The sequence below is a fragment of the Nicotiana sylvestris genome, chromosome 10 (genome assembly GCF_000393655.2).
Source record: "Nicotiana sylvestris chromosome 10, ASM39365v2, whole genome shotgun sequence".
NCBI lineage: Eukaryota > Viridiplantae > Streptophyta > Magnoliopsida > Solanales > Solanaceae > Nicotiana > Nicotiana sylvestris.
Window position 1 is genome coordinate 136,527,869 of NC_091066.1, and position 18,594 is coordinate 136,546,462.

General features: G+C 38.7%; 1 protein-coding gene across 1 annotated transcript; it reads right to left on the reverse strand.

Annotated features, from left to right (window-relative positions):
• Positions 1 to 1,115: 1,115 nt before the first annotated feature.
• LOC138880007 (uncharacterized) lies at positions 1,116 to 2,484 on the reverse strand. The gene is made up of 2 exons (XM_070159656.1): positions 1,989 to 2,484; positions 1,116 to 1,891 (listed from the first exon to the last, which is right to left on the reverse strand). Exons 1-2 carry the CDS (start codon positions 2,482 to 2,484, stop codon positions 1,116 to 1,118), a joined length of 1,272 nt encoding a protein of 423 aa, XP_070015757.1.
• Between the last annotated feature and the right edge of the window lie 16,110 nt (positions 2,485 to 18,594).

Sequence of the window (18,594 nt, forward strand, 5' to 3'; positions counted from 1 at the left end):
TACTGACCTATTTATACTAGGGTATATAATGCCTTATTCTTCATTTTTAAAATATAATTCCTTATTCCTCCTCGTTGCTAAGTAGTATTTTCATTGCGAAGCTTTTATCAAAAGTTATATTATTTCTCAAACTTTAATATTTACAAGCAAGAATTAATATCATTTGAATTTGGAATATAAATTAGATTTTGTATTTTATGTTTGGACGAGTTACTTTAAATAGTATGTTTTTAAGAGATTTAATATTGTTACTTTTCATTCTCTATAAAAAGACAAAATTGCCATAAAGTATAAATATTTGATTATGTTAATTATATTATATGACATGACTGAATAACCAAAAAGACAAATCGAAAAAATCCTATCCAAAAGAGAAAATAGAATCAAGTCAAACTTACTTTTAGGAGCTAAAAAAATAGCTTTCTCCGAAAGTACTTTTGGAAATCTTGGGCAAACACAAGTATGTTGCTCCGACATTGATAAATGTATTTTTCAAATTGATTAGTCAAACGTAAACTAAATTTTCTGAAAGTATTTTTTTGAAAAGCACTTCCTACAAAAAGAACTTTATAAAATAAGCTGATTTTGAAAGTTTGGTTAAAGAGGATGTAACACCTCTTCTTCAATTGTGTTTGAAATCAATTATACGAGTTTAAGTTTTATATAACATAGTATCACAAGTTAAATTACACTGATAGCTTAAAAGATTTACATTGACGTTGTATACTACTCAAATTCTTTTTGCAAAAAGTTTAAAGTCCTAGGTGTGACAATATAAAGATATTTGCTCACTCAGAGTAAATATATCTTTATGGTTAATGTTTAATGGTAATTTGGTAAAAAAATAATAAATTAACTTGTTATCACATATTAAATTAAGTTTAAAGAATCATTACACTATCATTATATGTATCTTATTTTTTTAAAATTTTGATTATATTAGCTTACGACCTATTAAGTATCAATATCAACTCAAAACAAAGCAAAAATTTGATATGCTTTAATTAGCACTTTTCACGACATTACAATGATAAAGTCGTTGGATACGCCGTTGCAAGTATAATAATTTATTTATTTTTTGGTTCAAGAGGAGTAATATTGTTAAACATGTTTCATTACGGAATAGCGCTACCATGAGCACTTGGGATTATCCCACCAGTATTAACCAAATAAACATACTTCTTCGACTTATCATCATCGTCAGAGGAAAGGACAAATTTGGCATCAGCCTCGTCTGCCTTAGCTTGCTCTATCTCCTCGGAAAGATCGAAGCCCTTAGCATGGATTTCTTCGAGGGTCTCCCTCCGGGATCGGCGTCGGGCATAATCATTGCTTCTTTTCTCTTGATCGGAAGACCCCCTCAACTCCATCTGAGCATCGGTAGCATCCTTCAAATAGATGGTCACCGTCCTATCGGCCTTGGCTTGTATTTCTCTGGCTTCGGCCCGGACTTCCACACCTTCGTCCTTGGCCTTCGCAAGACCAGCCTCGAGCTCGGCTATTCTGCCAGCCTGAACCAAGTTGATCCCTTGAGCATTCCGAAGTTGAACCTCGAGGGCCGATACCTTCGCCAGTGCATCATTTTTAGCCACGACGAGGGTGTCCATCTTCGCTTTCCAATTATTGCACCCGGCTTGAACTTGATCTACCTCGCCCCGAAGCTGCCCAATCATATCGAGCTTTTGCTGCAGCTGAGACATTGAAGTATTAGCCTCCGAAGACGGGAGAGGTAGCCCGTATTTTTTTAGAACAGAAGTTACCTGCTTTTCTAACTCACTCTCATATTCACGAGCTTTGGTCAACTCCGATCGAAGATGCTTTAGTTCTTCCTCCTTTTTGTCAAGGAGAAGCCTAAGGTTTTTCTCCTCATTCGAAGCTCTACGCAACTTGGCTTCACAATGACGCAACTCGATTTAAGTTTATCGAAGGCCTACAGAAAGGAAAGATTGACTAGACAAAAGAAAAAAGTATGACGTCGGAGAAATTACAGTGCCACAAAAAATTTACAATTGAACAAAGACGTTGAGCCTCCTCGAAAATTGAGCTCACATCCACTGGGTCAGCCTTATCGACCCCAGCAAAGCAACCCTGGAAGAGGTCATTTTCACTCGGGACTCCGCCTAGCTCGGACGTCTTCAAATTCTGAGCATCCCTAATGGCATCCTCGGAGAAGGCCGAAAATGACAACGAATGACCTGCTGTCATGGCCTCGGGGAGATCACCCGAGGCGCTCTGTTCAGGCAAACGAGCTTCGAAGCTCGCTCCCTTTGGAGTATTTCCAGAAGTTTGAGAAGCAGTTACCACGTTAGGTGATGCAGGGCCTTCATCCCCCTTTTCTTTTAAAGTTCCATCCTCGAGACTAGGGAACCTGATCTCAGCAGGCTTGATAGCCTCGAAAGATTTCCTGGTTCGAGTCACCAATGTCAAACCCTGCACCTCGTCACCGTCATCGTCCATAAACTGGTGGACCGAGTCAATATCCATATTGATGACGACGATTTTCCTGTGTCTCCGAGCGGGCTTTGCTTGGCTTTGAATGTCCTCTATCTTCTAAGACCCTTTTCTCTTATTATCCTTTTTTGGCTTTAGAGCCGAAGATCCTACTTCCTCCCCGGAAGGGGGTGGCCTCATCTCAAAGAACTCACCAATACCTGCGATAGAGGAATTAGGTCGCATGAAGAAAGACATTCTTAATAAGGAAAGAAACATTATAACGCATACCGTGGTGTTTCGCCTCCCACTTGCCCTTCGACAAGTCCCGCCACTTGTGTTTGTCGTATGATGAAGTAGCAGCTAGTTTGAAAACCCAGTCCTCGAGGTCGAGGACCGCATTAGGCATCCACGGGACCGCTGCGGAAAAGGGAAAGGAATAATTATGCGAAGTTTAGCAAAGTTTATGGAAAAGAACTAAAGCAGAGAATTCCACTCAAAATCGAAGTTCCATTTCTCGGGGAATGGCAGGAACTCTTGGGGAATAACATCGACGGTCCTCACCCGGATGAACTGACTCATCCAACCTCGATCCTTGTCTTCGTCGTTACTGGCGAAAAAGGACTTGGTTGATTGGTATTGGAGTTTGATTAAACCTCGGAAATGTTGGGGTCGATATAATCAGATGAGGTGGCTGAGGGTGAACTCGAGCCTGGCCATTTCAATGAAGAACCTCATCATTATTACGATCACCCAAAAGGACGGATGAATCTAGCCTATGGTGACTCGATATCTTCGGCAGAATTCAAGCACGAGCGGGTCGAGAGGACCCAACGTAAAGGGGTATGTATACACACTCAGGAACCCCTCTACGTAAGTTGTGATGTCCTCCTTACGAGAAGGTATTTGCAGAACAACCTTCTCTTCCCATTTACACTCTCTCCTCACATCGTTGAGGTATTTTTTCTCAATTGAACTTATGTACTTCGATACATGCTCTCGACGGCCGGGGACGTCGGGAGGGTTCTCAATTATAAAGTCCTTTTTCAAGGAAAAATTGCTCCGTATGATCTCGTGAAGCGCCGGCGGTTTACTACCGGCCGGACCGGAAGTAGAAGTTGAGGTTCCTTCTTTCTGAGGAACGAACTTGGAAGTTTTTGCCATCGGTTCTTTAGAAAAGAAGGAAGAAATGAATAAATCGGTGAGGTTTTGAGCTAATACAACGGAGAAACTGGTGGTGAAAAGGAAACATATAGAGGAAAATAGATGTTGCAAGGTGTAAAAGTTCTTGATAAGAAGAGAAAACGAGTATATATAGAGGAAGGTGGTGACGGTTCTTTAATATTGATGGTCGACCGGCTCTGACGTGCATTTAATGCTTTTTGGGAAGAGAACCGACGGGACGCTTCGGTCATTTCAACGCTTACGTCATAAAAGTGATGCCATCATAAAGGACTTCGAAAATTCAAATCGTTTCATATCATTTCATTCTAAGAAATGCGGAAACTATCTGTATACGGTCTAAATCAGAGAGCTCGATTTCGAAGACTTGATCATACCCCGAGCTCGAGTTTGGAAGCTCGAAGTAAGAATCGAGCCTAGCTGGGATATGCGCACCTCGAGAAGCCAATCGAAGGCCCGTCATGATCTACCTCGAGGATAGTATAATTTTGATGACACTCAAGAAAGAGCGGGAATTTCTCAAGGACACGTGGATCAGGGCATAAATTAAAGGATAAGATTTGTACAAAATAGTACAGGTCCGTACTAGGTTGTTTCAATAGAATTCTTTACCACAATTAGGAATGTACTATATTGGGGTTTTCTCCTCCTATATAAAGGGGACCCCAATCATTTGTGAAAAGAACATTATTAATTGTGATAGAACATCCTACCCTACTTTTCTCGTGCTCCACATTTGTTATTCAGCTTTATTGTTTTTACTTTATTGTTCTTACTATATTTGCTCTTAACTCACCTCAAGGTCCCAGGAGATAATCGAGCTCGAGGTCCCCGTGACTCTAACAATACTGGTTTGGTTCATCAATTCTTCTCACTTAAACCTAATATTATTTGTATATTCATTAGTATTGGAATAAATCACATATCTCTAAAACCACAAATCACCTTTAATTGTTACTCATATTTTTCGAGGTAAACAATACTACATATGGTCTATCTTGTTTGACCAAAAAACATAACTTTCGGTTAAAACAATTGTATTTATATAATGATGGGTTAAACCTAGTTAATGATAATATCTCTAAATGTGAGTTCCGAAAATGTGGCTAACGTTAAACATATCTAGTGGGGGATTGACAATAATATGCATTAAATATTCCAAAAGATATGAGCAATAATGGAGAAGTAACTAGTAATAAATAACAATAAATGGCATTTAAGTAAATAGAAGAAGTGATTCACCCAATAAAGAATGAACTACATGGTTGTTCTTCCTGACAATGATGAATGATAGATAAATCATTGAATGTTCGAACTATTCTCGGATCTGATGGAAAAGTATGGAATAATATGAACAAGAATCTTGATGAAAAGGTAGTGTTTGTATCTTTACAAGAGAGAGAATCTTTATCAAAAGTCTGTCCTTATCAAGTGTGTGTCCTCCTTTCACATTCATTGTCTTTTTTTCTATTTATATGGAATATATTCCTAAAAAACCCTAATAGTACATGTGCAAAGAATATTCACTAGAATATTCCCTTTATTATCCTATTCTAAAAACTAGCCGTTACAACCCTTTCTGAGGTGCTCAACCTCGATCATTGTTGACATCCCAACCACGAGCTTCGCCGTTTCCTAATCGACTTCGACCGACTCTTTTCTCAATTCTACCTTGCCCTAAATGTTCTCTAACAGATTTCGACCTACACAGTTAGTCCCTTCGCTTATTGAGACCGGCCGCAAGCGACCTTGATAAGCAGATTTTGTTAGTTGTGGTCGAAAAGAGTGGATGAGTGGGCTGGACAGTTAAGTTTCGGATGAGCCGGCAATGTGGCCTTCCGTGAGCCGCAACTTTTGGGGTTACGTTGTTTCTATACTAAAGTGACGTCATGACATCATGCGTCATTATAACGCATTTTCCTGATGTTGTGCATAATTTCCGGTGTGTCTATCAGTTGGGACTGCCATTTCGATTCCAGTGCTGGGTAATGATGGCATAATTTCTTGGTTTTGATGCCCAAATTATTATAAATAGATGTGTAAGGGCATTCACTTGTTCTTTACGTATTTTTCATGTCGAAACATTGTGCCTTCCTCTCCTTACTCCATTGTCGTGTGTTTTCTTTCCTGGTTCTACTGACTCCTGTTGCTTCTAACCCTTCTTCACTTGAATATCCTTTCTCTTATCAAAATTATGGCTAATATGTCTTCTAGTTCCGGTGAGGGAAATAACCATGTCCCTTTGGCGGTGGTTATACCTCCTCATGTTGATGGCGTTTCTGTTGCCATTGAAGACAAGAACTTTCCTACGGTGGAGGAAATAATTCCTCGTGGTAAAAAAGTTAGGTCTGACTTCTTAAAGGTGCATGAAGACAGGCTCGAGGTCTCTGAGTCAGTGATGAAAGAGGTTGATCTAGCAGAGCTTAGGGCTAAATTCTGTTAGCTTCAAGGTTTCACATATTAATTTTGATGATAACGAACCAATATAAATCAAAGAACATTTACTTGTGGTAATCTTATTTTTTTACAGGTTTATTCAAGAAAGAAGATGCTGATAAAGATCCAAACAAATATGGGAAAGAGAATATCATGTGAAGAATTTATCAAGGAAGATTATTTTCATAGATTTAATCTCCAAGCGTCATAGAAGGAATAATATTTCAAAGTGAAAATTCAAATATTGAATGGCTTACTACAATATTAGAAGAAGAATCTATAGAAATTATGGATGAAAAGCTCTTCAACATCTTGAAAGGAAAGTTGCTAAAACCATGGAGAAGATCTATTATTTTGTGGAAGGAAGACACTATATGGAAAGGATATTACAAGGCAAGGAAGAATATATTTCTTATGGAAAGAAAATATATTATGAGTATAGTATATTCTCTATTATAGAAAGAGATTATTTTTCAAGATCAAGAAATGAGTCAAAGATATATTGAGATCTATCAAAAAGGAAATATTTTATTGGAAGAAGATATCATGGTTTATTTTAGGGGGCAAATCTTTTACACCAATCAAGGAAGTCTATTACGAAAATGAAAGAGGGGTTCTACGGAAGGAACCCTATATAAAAGAATACTAGAGGGTGCATATGTCAAGCCACAAAGATATGATCAGTACCTGTTCAAAAGGAAACTATATAACAAAGGAAGTTCCAATGTCAAATTGTCCACAAGGAAATAAATGGCATCAACATGTACTCCACAAAATCAATTAAGCAAGATTTTGTGAGCAATTACAAAAAAGTAGCGGGTGTCATGGACTCACACTCAGAAGGCAAGAAGTACAAAGTGTCCAAGTTCAATGGACATTTTCAAATACTGTCATGGCAATTTATGGAAGCAAATAAAATTAGAAAAGAACATGATCAAGACGAAATATGGAGTATCAATTGACAAAAACTACTATCAGCAACCAAGAAGGATTCAATCAAAAAAGGAAAATAAATATTCTTGAAGACCCATTGACAATGATCAAGAGAATCATTTCTAAATATCCTTGGATTATGCAATATCCAGAAGATGTTAAAAGGCTATAAAAAGGAGATCTACAAAGGAAGAAAGTACGCAGCCTTCTATACAATTGTCTATCCAACTATAAGTTCTTTATTCTACTCTTAACAAGCATTGTAATTCACTCTAGTAGATTTACTGTGTACACAAAAGAGAGAAGAGAGACAAAAAAATATTGGAGAGGTAGTGTGTCCGAGAGGTTGTGTCATTGTTCGTTTCTTTGGTGAGCGAGTGAAAACCGAAGGGTCATTGTTGGTGAGAGAATGAAAACCAACCTTTGTTCATTGTTGGAGAGCGAGTGAAAGCCAACACTGTCAATGTTGGTTGGTGATCACTGAAACCACATAGGTTGTACTCAATTCAATTTACAAAGAGATCTAAAAGACAATACTCTTGCAACCCAAGAGGACTGGATTAGGATACCACATTAGTTCCAAACCAGTATAAAATTCATGGTGTCATTTACTTTATCGCTCTCATATTATATTCTGTTCCTTTACTATTTATTGTGATTAACACTTATTTAAATCGAAAGGACTAACAGTTCTGTGCAGGCTGTCTCCGCATAAGTCGACTAGGTCCGAAGAGTAGTCGACTAGAAATTTGAAAAAAAAACTATAATTAACCCCCCCTCTTGTACTTTCAAATTCAACATTCTCGCTCGCATTGATTTGGTCCCAGCAGGGCATGATGCGGTTCAAATCCACCGCCCTAGGTATTGCGCGTTCTATGCATACCTCTTCCAGGTTGGCTATGCTTTTCCCCTTCTCCCATTGGCGGAGGAATTTTATCGCTACTATGGTGTGTGCACGGCTCAACTTACCCCATATATCTACAAGCTCATCAGGATGCTTACTAAATTTGCGGAGTTGGCCGGGGTCGAGATCATACTCTGGCATATGATGTATTTATTCTCTCCTAGTTTTTATAAGGGGACGATGTTGAACCTTTGCCATCGAAGGGGAAAATGCCTGGTGGTGAAGATAGATGATAAGAAGAACCGTCAGTTTTGGCACAATTTTTTCTTTGTCAGAACCGAAGACGTGGTGGCCAACGCAGACGGCTTCCTTGAGACTTGGAATTATACTCGTAAACGTCTAATCTTCTTTTGTTAAAACATTTGATCTACATGTTTTAGTGGTAGGCTCTGAACTCTTGTTCCCTTCTTGTGCAACCAAGACTATGCCCCCTCCTTTGGTCGGGGACATTTCTGATTGGGTTGGCCGGGTTCTTCCTCACATCATGGGAATTCGTGAGTGGTCGGGCTTTTTTAAGAAGTTCGGGCCTTCTCCTTCCTTGACTGGTGAGTTTGTCTATATATTTTTGTTGTTGTTTTGGCCTCTTAGTCGCCTGCTTCTTATAGTTTGCTCTTGATGATGGTGATAACCTTATTTCGTTTATTTCTTTTCCAGCCCGCGGATCTTCGAGTCGGCTGAGGGCTCCCCCTCCTGCATTTTGTAAGAGGAAAGTTGTTTCCTCTTCGGCGTCCATCCCCACTACGACCGTGGCTAGGCCTACTCATTCATTCACATATGTTCTCTCCTCAATCGCTGCTAGATATTCTCAGTCTTTGGCCCCATCTACTGCTGCCTCAGCATCGATTTCTTCACCGCCTGCGGATATTTTGACAGCGGAGCTTCCGGCTTCCCCTTTGTTCCGTCTTGTGGATGAAGAGGAGGAATTGTCACCGAGAAACAGGAATTTGGTTCCATGCAAGAGAAGGTCAGTGAACGTTGTTGATGGGGTCGCTCGGGCCGTAGATTCAATAATGGATGATTTTGTCATCCACGAGACGACGACCATAATACTTGAGGATGATGTCGAGCTGGCATCTGATGTTCCGATATCGGCGAAAGCCATTGAGGGCATTCCTCTTCCCTTTGCGGTGGTAGGAGCCAATAGGCCCCGCTGTGGCTTCTAATAAATTACGGTAGGAGGGGTAGTCAACTTCGCAGCTAGCTAACGATGTTTCTTCGCCGGCCGATGGGAGAGGCAAAGGCGTTACCGAGGATGGCTACAAGACGGGTTCTAATCTCGATGCTGATGAGATGAGGATGATGGAGGAAGAATTTACTCAGCTTGAGGTGAGACTGGAGGGGTCCACGTGGACTATTGCGATACCCATGGATCGAGAATTATTAAAAAATACAGAGAACGTGGTTCCTGCCCTCGGTTCCCTTTGCTCCGATGTGGAGGGTCAAACCCTCCAAGAGTTGGATTATGCTACCTTATCGAGGAGCATAGCCGGCCTCGCTCTCAGGGTAAGTTTTTTGACGCTTCTCATTTCTATTCGTTATGTTCAACGTTTAGGCTTCATTCTTATTCTGTCTGTTTTCTTTTTCTTTATTGTTTAGAGTGTGATCTTGGAAATTGAAAGCGCCCGAAGAGAGGAGAGGCATAAGGCTACTTTTATGAAGTTGCAACAAAAATACCGTGAGTGCCGTGGCAAGTATTGGGAAATTTGTAGGCGGTTTGGTGAGGGTGGCAATTTGCAGGCCCTTCGGGGTGAACTGAAGGAGAAGGATGACGAGCTGGTAAGGGTCATCAAAAAGTGCAGCGTCCTTGAGAGGACGCTAAGAAATAAAGAGAAAGAGCTTGAGGTTAGCAGGGCCGTAGAGGCTCAATGTGGCGATCTCCAGGCATAAGTGGTCGAGCTATGCATGCAGTTAGATGAGTATCACCGCATATGGAGGTTCTTCACGACGAGATTACTGAGAAGCAGAATGAGCTAGAGAGGGCGGAGTCTGCTTGATTGGCGGCTTCGAGGAAAGCGGAGGCCCTCGAGGTGGTGATTCGGACTCTCCGTTCTGAGTGAGAGAGTGATTTGGAAACGACGAGACTTAAAAAGGAGAATTTGATGAGAGGATTAGGGAGTTGGAGAGAGACAACTCCCTCCTTCAGGATCAGGTGGTCGCCTTAGAGGCTAAGAAGGCTCAAATGCTTGTGCAACCGTCATCTTCTCATACTTCAGATTTCCCAAACGTTCTCCGGGACCTGTACAAGGAATGGATTCACGCTGAGACTCAGTTGGATGTGTGAGCACGTGATTTTTGCATTACGAAAAATTGCTCCAAAATAAATCAAAATAAATTTCTTGTACTGTGTAATTTGTGAATTTGCGTGGTGTTAAATATTTGTATTATGTCCGTAAATGTTTATATTTGTCATAATAAAATAAAAATAAAATAAAATACATATTGCATGCATATAGGATTTAATTATGCATTTAAGAGATAATTTAAATAAAATCATAAAAATATGCATTTTGTGCTATTTTTAATGTTCCACTGTGTGATTAATGTTGTCTATGTGTTAATAGTTGTTAAAAAGGTAATTAATATCTTTGTAATGGTAATTTTGTTTTTATAATTTTTAATTAAGATTTTTGTTAATTAATAATGAAATTAGAAAATAATGAAAAAAAAATAGCACAAAAAATAGCACAAGTTATACAAAATTGGACCTGGATTAAAATCCAGGCCCAAAACGTTAAATCCCCCCACAGCCCAATCCAAACAGCCAAGTCTGACCCAGTCCCAAGCTGATACCAAACGACGTCGTTTGGTCATCTCTAATCAAGGGCCGTCAGATTAAATACAACCAACGGCCAAGATCTCATCACCCTTACCCGCAACCCATAACCCGATCCATTAACCCGATTCAATCCGACCCCAACTTCAAATCAAACGACGTCGTTTGGTTTAATGAATTAATCCTGGCCTTTCATCTTGCTTGATCGGACGGACGAGATCGATCCATCCCACCCCTATATAAATCCCAAACCCTTACCCCGGCCCCTAACTAAACACCCCCCCATCCTCTCCTGTTCATCATCTTCTCAAACAGACCCCTAACCCTAGCCGCCCCTATTCCCCTTCGCCTGAAACCCGGCGGCATCAACGCCGCCGGTCACCAAAGTAACACCCCAGAACCCCCTGAGCCTCCTCTATCCGAATATGTTACCTGCTTGGTTCGAATCTCCCTGGAGGTTCTCGAATCTTCATTTGAAGATTCGAGCCAAGTTCAGACTTAAACCAATCAACCCCAAATTAACACCATGGCTTCCCCTAACAACCCTTGTTATGGATCTGAAGATAGTTTGGCTCGAATCACTTCAGAGCTTCTCGAATCTTCTTTTGAAGATTCGAGTCAAACAAAAAATTACCCAGATCTGTTCCAAAGTGACACCAATCAACCCCTAGGCTTCCCTCACCCTTGTGTCATACTTGGTTTCTCTCGAATCTAACCAGAAATGATTAGATCCCAAATCGAGTCTTCAGGAAACCTAGAAATACCAAATTTCTGGATTTTTTGTCCAAATTGATTCAAGGATTGAGGTTTAATCGACCTTAGTCGAAGTATTTTCAGTGGAAAATACTTCGACTAAGGTCTGTTTGATTTCAAACAAAAATCCGAAGCTGAGTTGGGATCGAGTCTGATTAAAGTTCAGAGGTATTTTTCTATTTATTTTGTGTATTCTACGTGTATTGTTGTCCGTATTAATAGCTTGTTAATTTTTCATATTTGTTTTGATCAATTCTGTCATTTCTGTCTATTTAATCCGAATGTGAATTGTTTCTGTTGGTTGTGGTTATTTACAATGTGTGTAATCGACTCGATTAAGTTCGTCGATTAATTATATTACGAATTTTTTCATTTCTGAAAATGTTGACTAAAACAGTCTGCTTCTATTATTTTAGACTAATTATTGACAAATGTTGTAAATAGTCAATTGATTAATGCTCGTCAATTAAATCATGATTGTCTGTGAATCAGTGAATTCAAATGTATGTTGTATATGTTATTGTCTGAACATTAAAATTTCAGGACATTGTCAGTATTGACAATGATCCTGTGTGTGTTTGATTCTAGTTCAGTATTAAGTCCAGTCTGAATTGTTTTGATAATTGCAGTAATATGTTGTTAGTTCTGAATTCAGTATAATATTGCTGTAATGTCCAGTTTGAATTCAAGTTTGCAAAAGTTGGTCAAATGCAATTGTGTTAGGAAGTTAATAGGATTGGTTATAGCTGTAAATCAGAAAGATAACTAAGTTTGTACAGATTTTAGAATCTGTTTTGCTGTAGGTTCTGATTTTGTTTTCAGTAATAACATTAGGATTTCAGGGGCATTTCTGGGAATGAGCAGTAAAAAACAGGGTGTTAGTACTAGTATATTATAATGTAATGTTAGTTGCTATTAGTTAATAATACTAATGGGGAACAAGGGATAATGGGCTGCTGAAAATCAGGGAAAAGGTTTTACATAATGGGATTTTCTGTTTTTAAAAAGAAGAAGGGGGTCCAAGAAGCACTTAAATTGCCTAGGACCAGCCCTGTATAAATACAGGAGCTGGACAGACAGTTAAAGGACAGAATTTTTGAGTGAGAAAAAAAAGAGGGAATTTTTGAGTGAGAAAGAGAGAATTTTAAGAGAGAGTTTTGCATGCAGAATTTAGGAGAGTCTTTGAGGAATTTTCAGAAAAACTGGAAGAAAGTTTAAGAGTTCCTTTTGAAGAAATTTTAGGAAAATTGAGAGGGAGTTTCAGATTTTAGGATCAGTTTTCAGAAGAGGAGAGTTTGAGAGATTTTAAAAGAGGAAAAAGAAACAGAAAAGGAACAAAAGAGCATTCACACACACACACACAGATATACAGCAACAGAAAAACAAAAATCAGAAAAAATGGGATTTTGAAACTGAAAAGGAATTGAAATTTGAAATATTGTTTCTTTTGTTGAATTTGTTCAACCTTACTTGGTTCCATTGATTCAATTAATATTTGAAGTGTCCAGTTTTAAAAATAGCTGTACTGTGTATCTGTTTTCTTCGGATCCTCTTATTGCTCAAATTTGAGGGAATACTGGTATTTCGCTGTTTTTGTTACTGCTGCAACTGCTGAAACTTACTTCTTCTACCTTCATTTTCAGGTATATATATCCTTTTAAATTCTATGTTGGAAAGAGATTCAATATGGTGGATAAATGAAGATTGAATTGAAATTCTGTTTTTATCTGTCCAAATTCATCAATTTAAATCTCGTTTTTTTATTTTATGTTAGTTAATTAGTAGTGAATTCAATTTGATAGCTATGAGCTAATTGTCTTACTTTGAAAGTTCGTATAAAGATTTGTAATAACATTAGCTCATTATCTCATTAGTTTAATCATATTAAATTGTCGAAGTAGGGAATATGGTATGAATGTTGGTCATTATTTAAATTTTGTTGTTGGTTAAGTAAGAAGTGATGTAGAAGGGCCAAGATAACTATAGTAGTGATATTTTTTGTTACATAAGGTTAAGATGATGATGTCGATAAGATAATAGATGTGTGTATAAACTTTGGTGAAAGGTGACATGGTATAGCTTGTTACGATGTTTAAAATATTATGAAGGTTTACAACATATAACTAAGTTGCATATAAGGTAATTTTATTGAATTGGCTTGTATAATAATTCCTTTCTTATAAACTCGAATGCCTATCTACCTTCTTAAAATAAATTAACCAAGTAATTAGGCCTATTAGATTAAAAGCAAGCATATAAGAATGAAAAAGATGTATAAGCATAAATTGCCACACTTCATATCAATGATAATTAGAAGTAGAATTTGCATTAAATAAATAATGAAAATTCTCGGAAAATATTTCCTTCCTTTATGAATCATTTATTTTCAGTTTCATATGCAATTTATTCTTTGGCATATATATATATATGTCATATATGTTTAAAAATAGTACTAATCATGTTTTTATTCTGTTCTTTGAACTTGAATAGTCTTGGATAAACATGTTATATGTGGAAATTCCATAATATCATTATAAATATGTCGCGCGATTAGGGATACGTTCGCGTACCCTGATTATATTTTTAAAAGCAAAAAATTCGGATTATGCGTACGCGCAATTTCGAACGAATGTTTAATAAAAGGATTTTTCTAAAGGCGTTAAATCAATTTCATAAAAAACCCAAGATGTACGGTTCACTATTCAAGAAAAATAAATATTCTTGATTCAAAACAATCTCGGAGAAATGATTGCTTAATATATTATAAAAAATTATTGTGTACACGTACGCGTGACACAATTCCGCATTTTTAATTTATAACACGAATATACGTACGCGTAATTCGATTCAAAGAAGGTTTCAATCGTAATAAGTATAAGCAGTAGTAAAATCAGAAAACATCAATATTTAATAAAATCAAGATGATTAAGCCAATAATAAAAACAGTTAAGCGACCGTGCTAGAACCACGGAATTCGGAAATGCCTAACACCTTCTTCCGGATTAACAGAATTCCTTACTCAGGATTTTTGGTTCGCAGAAAAATAAACAGAGTCATATTCTCCTCGATTCAGGGATTATAATTGGTGACTTGGGACGCCTCAAAATTCCCAGGTGGCGACTCTGAAACAAATAAACAAATCCCGTTTCGACTGTCCTTTAATTGGAGAAAACTCCCCACGCGCCTCGCGGGGCGGAAAAAGGAGGTGTGACAGCTCTGGCGACTCTGCTGGGGACCGAACCCAGAATCTCTGGTTCAGGGTTTAAAGAATTCGAGCTTAAAATATCTGTTTTATTGGCTTTACTTACTATATAATTTTCAACTGTTTATATGCTAATATGCTAAATTTTTTTTTTACCGCTTTAATATTATTTGAATTGTGAATATATACAACTGCTACGAAACCCCCTTCTTTCTGAGTCTTCTGAATTTATGGTGTACACGTGCGCGTGACCCACCTTTCTGTTAAAGTCATACCAAATAAGACGGAGTTGGGACAAGTAACTAGGCCGGGCAGACTTTCGTGCTCCCGGTACGTTGCCCCCGCTTCGGCTCAAACTGTCCGTTTGGGTAAGCCAGGTTTAGAACAATCAACCTAAGGTTTTACACTTAGAATAACTCAGCCATGTACCGGATCCCTAGTAGGAACGAATATTTGCATCATATGCATTTGCCCTTGGAGACTCAACACAGGGGTTGGGTCTGTCTAGGACAGGTGAACCCAAAATTAAAAGACCATCATGATGCATCCTACTTGCTACTTGTGCATTCATTTGCCTCAAACATGCTTGTTGACCAGCTTAAATAAAATCATGGTAAGAAGCAAGGAATAAAATGGGTTGTTTTAAAATTTTCAAAAAAAAAATAGTTTTAAATTTTGAAAAAAAAATATTTAATGAAAAAAAAAAATTCGAAAATAAATTTTAGTATAAATTTTCCCAAAATAAATTTTGACTTTATTAAAATTAAATTTCAGATACAAAATGAGCACCACACAAAGCCCCTCATCCACAAGTACGGAGGAATTTCTATGTCAGCTTCAAATGTGGTGGTATGATTTGGGCGAAGACGGTCAAAAATGGGTCGTCAAGCATTTGGGAAATCTCACGGACATTATGAAAGTTGAGCCTCGGGATGATCTGATTACGGCATTAGTAACTTTCTGGGACCCTGTTCACAATGTTTTCCGTTTCTCTGACTTCGAGCTTACTCCTACATTAGAGGAGGTAGCTGGCTATGTTGGTTTTGACGGAAGTTTAAGAAATCAAAGCTTGATATTCACAAAGGCTCCTTCAATACATCGATTCTTCGGTCTTCTGAACATCAGCAGTCAAATCAGGAAAAGCAATGTCATCAATGGATGTTGTTCCTTCAACTTTTTGTATTCCAGATTTGGAAAGTCAGATGGGTTCGAAATTCATGAGAAAGGCCTTACTAATAAGCAAAACAAAGACACTTGGCAGATACACCGACGATTTGCTTTCATGGTGGCTTTTCTAGGAGTCATGGTCTTCCCAAATAAAGAGCGAACAATTGATATTCGCACCGCAAAAATTGTGCAAATCCTCACCACTAAAGAAAATCACACCCTTGTCCCCATCATTCTGTCAGATATTTATCGGGCTTTGACTTTATGCAAATCAGGGGCGAAGGTTTTCGAAGGATGCAAAATTTTGTTGCAAATGTGGGTGATTGAACATCTCCAACAACAACCCAAGATCATACAGTATGGGTCGAACAGAGCTAATTGCATCGAGAGCTATGAGGAAAGAACAAAAAATTACCAAGCTCCAGAAGGGATAGAAGCATGGGTATCTCATCTAAAGGCTTTAACGGCAAATCAAATTGAATGGACTCTGGGATGGCTCCCGATGAGAGAAGTAATACATATGTCAACCTCAAATAGTTATCTACTACTATTGGGATTGAGAAGCATTCAGCCATATGCACCACTAAGAGTCCTAAGACAACTAGGGAGATATCAAATAGTTCCTGATGAGGAAGATTTGAGTATGCAAGTAATCGAATTACACCCAGAAGCCACTATTCCCGAAGCTCTACTTCAGCAGATGTGGAATGGGTGCCGATACTTGAAAAGTGATACTCAAGTCCTAGACGCTACCAAGGGTGAGATAAATCCTGGATATGCAAGGTGGTTCGAAAAGCGGTCCCGCGTGGATGATGTACCGGAACCTGAGCTAAAAAGGCCAACAAAAAGACCCCATGTTCAAAATTTCAATGATAAAATCCAAGAACGGTTAATCTGGGGAGAAAAAGAAAAAGGGTACAAAGCCACTATCCATGCCCTAAAAGAAAATCTAAGAAGCCTCAGTTTGGAGAAAGATTTGCAAGAACAAGAAGCCAAAGGCGAGAAAAAGAGTCTAGCTTGTGAGAATGAAAATCTTCATGCTCGATTCCAAAAAATGAAAAGAGTCTCTGAAACGCCAAAGAGAAGCTGGAAAGATCAAAAAACCATCGCCAATCTCTTCGAAAAAATGCAAGATTTTGACTCCATTCTTGCAGAAAACGAAAGGGCATTGAGCAAAGCAAAAGAAAGGATCCAACAATTAAATGAAGAAGCCAGATCTAACAAGGAACGCCAGGATAGGCAATCCGAAAAAGACAAGGCTCAATTCAAGAAGGAAAAAGACTATTGGATGCGATCAGAAGACCAGCTTCGTGCACAACTAGAAGAGGCAAGAAGATGCAACAGAGAATACCAACAAGCAGACCTCGACAGGGAAAGATCACAAGCAAGATTAGAGCAGGCCAGACTCCGAGCTCTATTAGAATCAGCTTTAGATCGTGAAAACCGTGTCAGAGACATAGCCACCACTCGTCAGCAGCAATTGCAAGACCAAGACCAACGTCTCCAAGGTTTCAGGGCACAAGTCCACGACTTGGCAGTCTTCACATCTCAAAGTTATGTAAACTGCCAAGGAATGGATTATGAAAGGTTTACAGAGCATGCGCCCACTTTTGCTCGTCATCTAGCAATAGAGTTGGAAAGGATGTATCGTACGCTGGGAGGCCATCCAGGTCAAGCCCCACATTGAGCAGATAATCCAATATTAGAGAACAAAAGTGGAAAGTGGGGCATTTTGTGAGATGTTATGAATTGTATCTTTTATTCTGATTTAAGTGTGTGTATTTCAAGCTATTTTCTTAAAGTTTTCGAATGTAATTCCATCTTTGTGTAATAAATAAACATGATTGACTTTGGTCCGAACTACGCAAGGTCTGATTCATGTTTGACATAATACATAGGCAATCTCTAAGAGTCGACCACCACGATAAAGATATCTATAGTAAATAAAAGCGAATGACAATTTTTCAATTTCAATAAAGCTGGGACGATACAAGCAACCGAGCGAATGCATAATAGAAAGGGATTATTTGTCTAGGAGCATTGCATCTCAACGTGTGATTATATATGTGTTAAACTCTCAAAACTAACAAGTTTGTTCATTTTCAGAATTCAACCAGTTAGTTTCTCTAAAGAGTATACTGGCATATTATCACTATCATACAAGATCAAAAGGACCAGTACCCGAAAGTATGTCTATCCCAGATGTTGACACAAGTATGGAGATAGAAGAGATGGATGTCGGGAAAATGAAAGAAGAAATGCTTAAGCTCAAGCAGCAAATGGCAGAAATGTACCAAGCTTGGTCTACAGGACAGTTGCCCCCATCTTACCCAAATAACCCTGCTCCATCAATAATCCAAACTCAGGATAATATCACCACTGAATTATCCCCAAGTTTCCCCATTTATCAGCACTACCGAGGCACCACCTCTCAGACACCACAGTCTCCACCTCCAAAACCAGTTCCGTACCTTCCTCCACCTATGACTCCTGTTTTTGTAGCACCTCCCCCTGCTACATTTCACAAATCTCCTAGTGAGCCTACATTTCAGGCCCAAGACAACCAATATTACCCCCCGGAGCCCACCTTCAAAGCCTCCGAAATCAATTCACCTGCTCCTCAGTTTGATCTCCCAACCGAAATTAACAAGCCAGCCAAAAATGCTGAACAAGAAGAGATGTTCAGGAAGGTCAAAAGTCTAGAACAGTCGTTCCGAGACATGCGAGGATTAGGTGGGCAAGTCAGTGTAGCCTACAAAGATTTATGCTTATTCCCTAATGTACAATTGCCATTTGGCTTCAAGATGCCCAAAT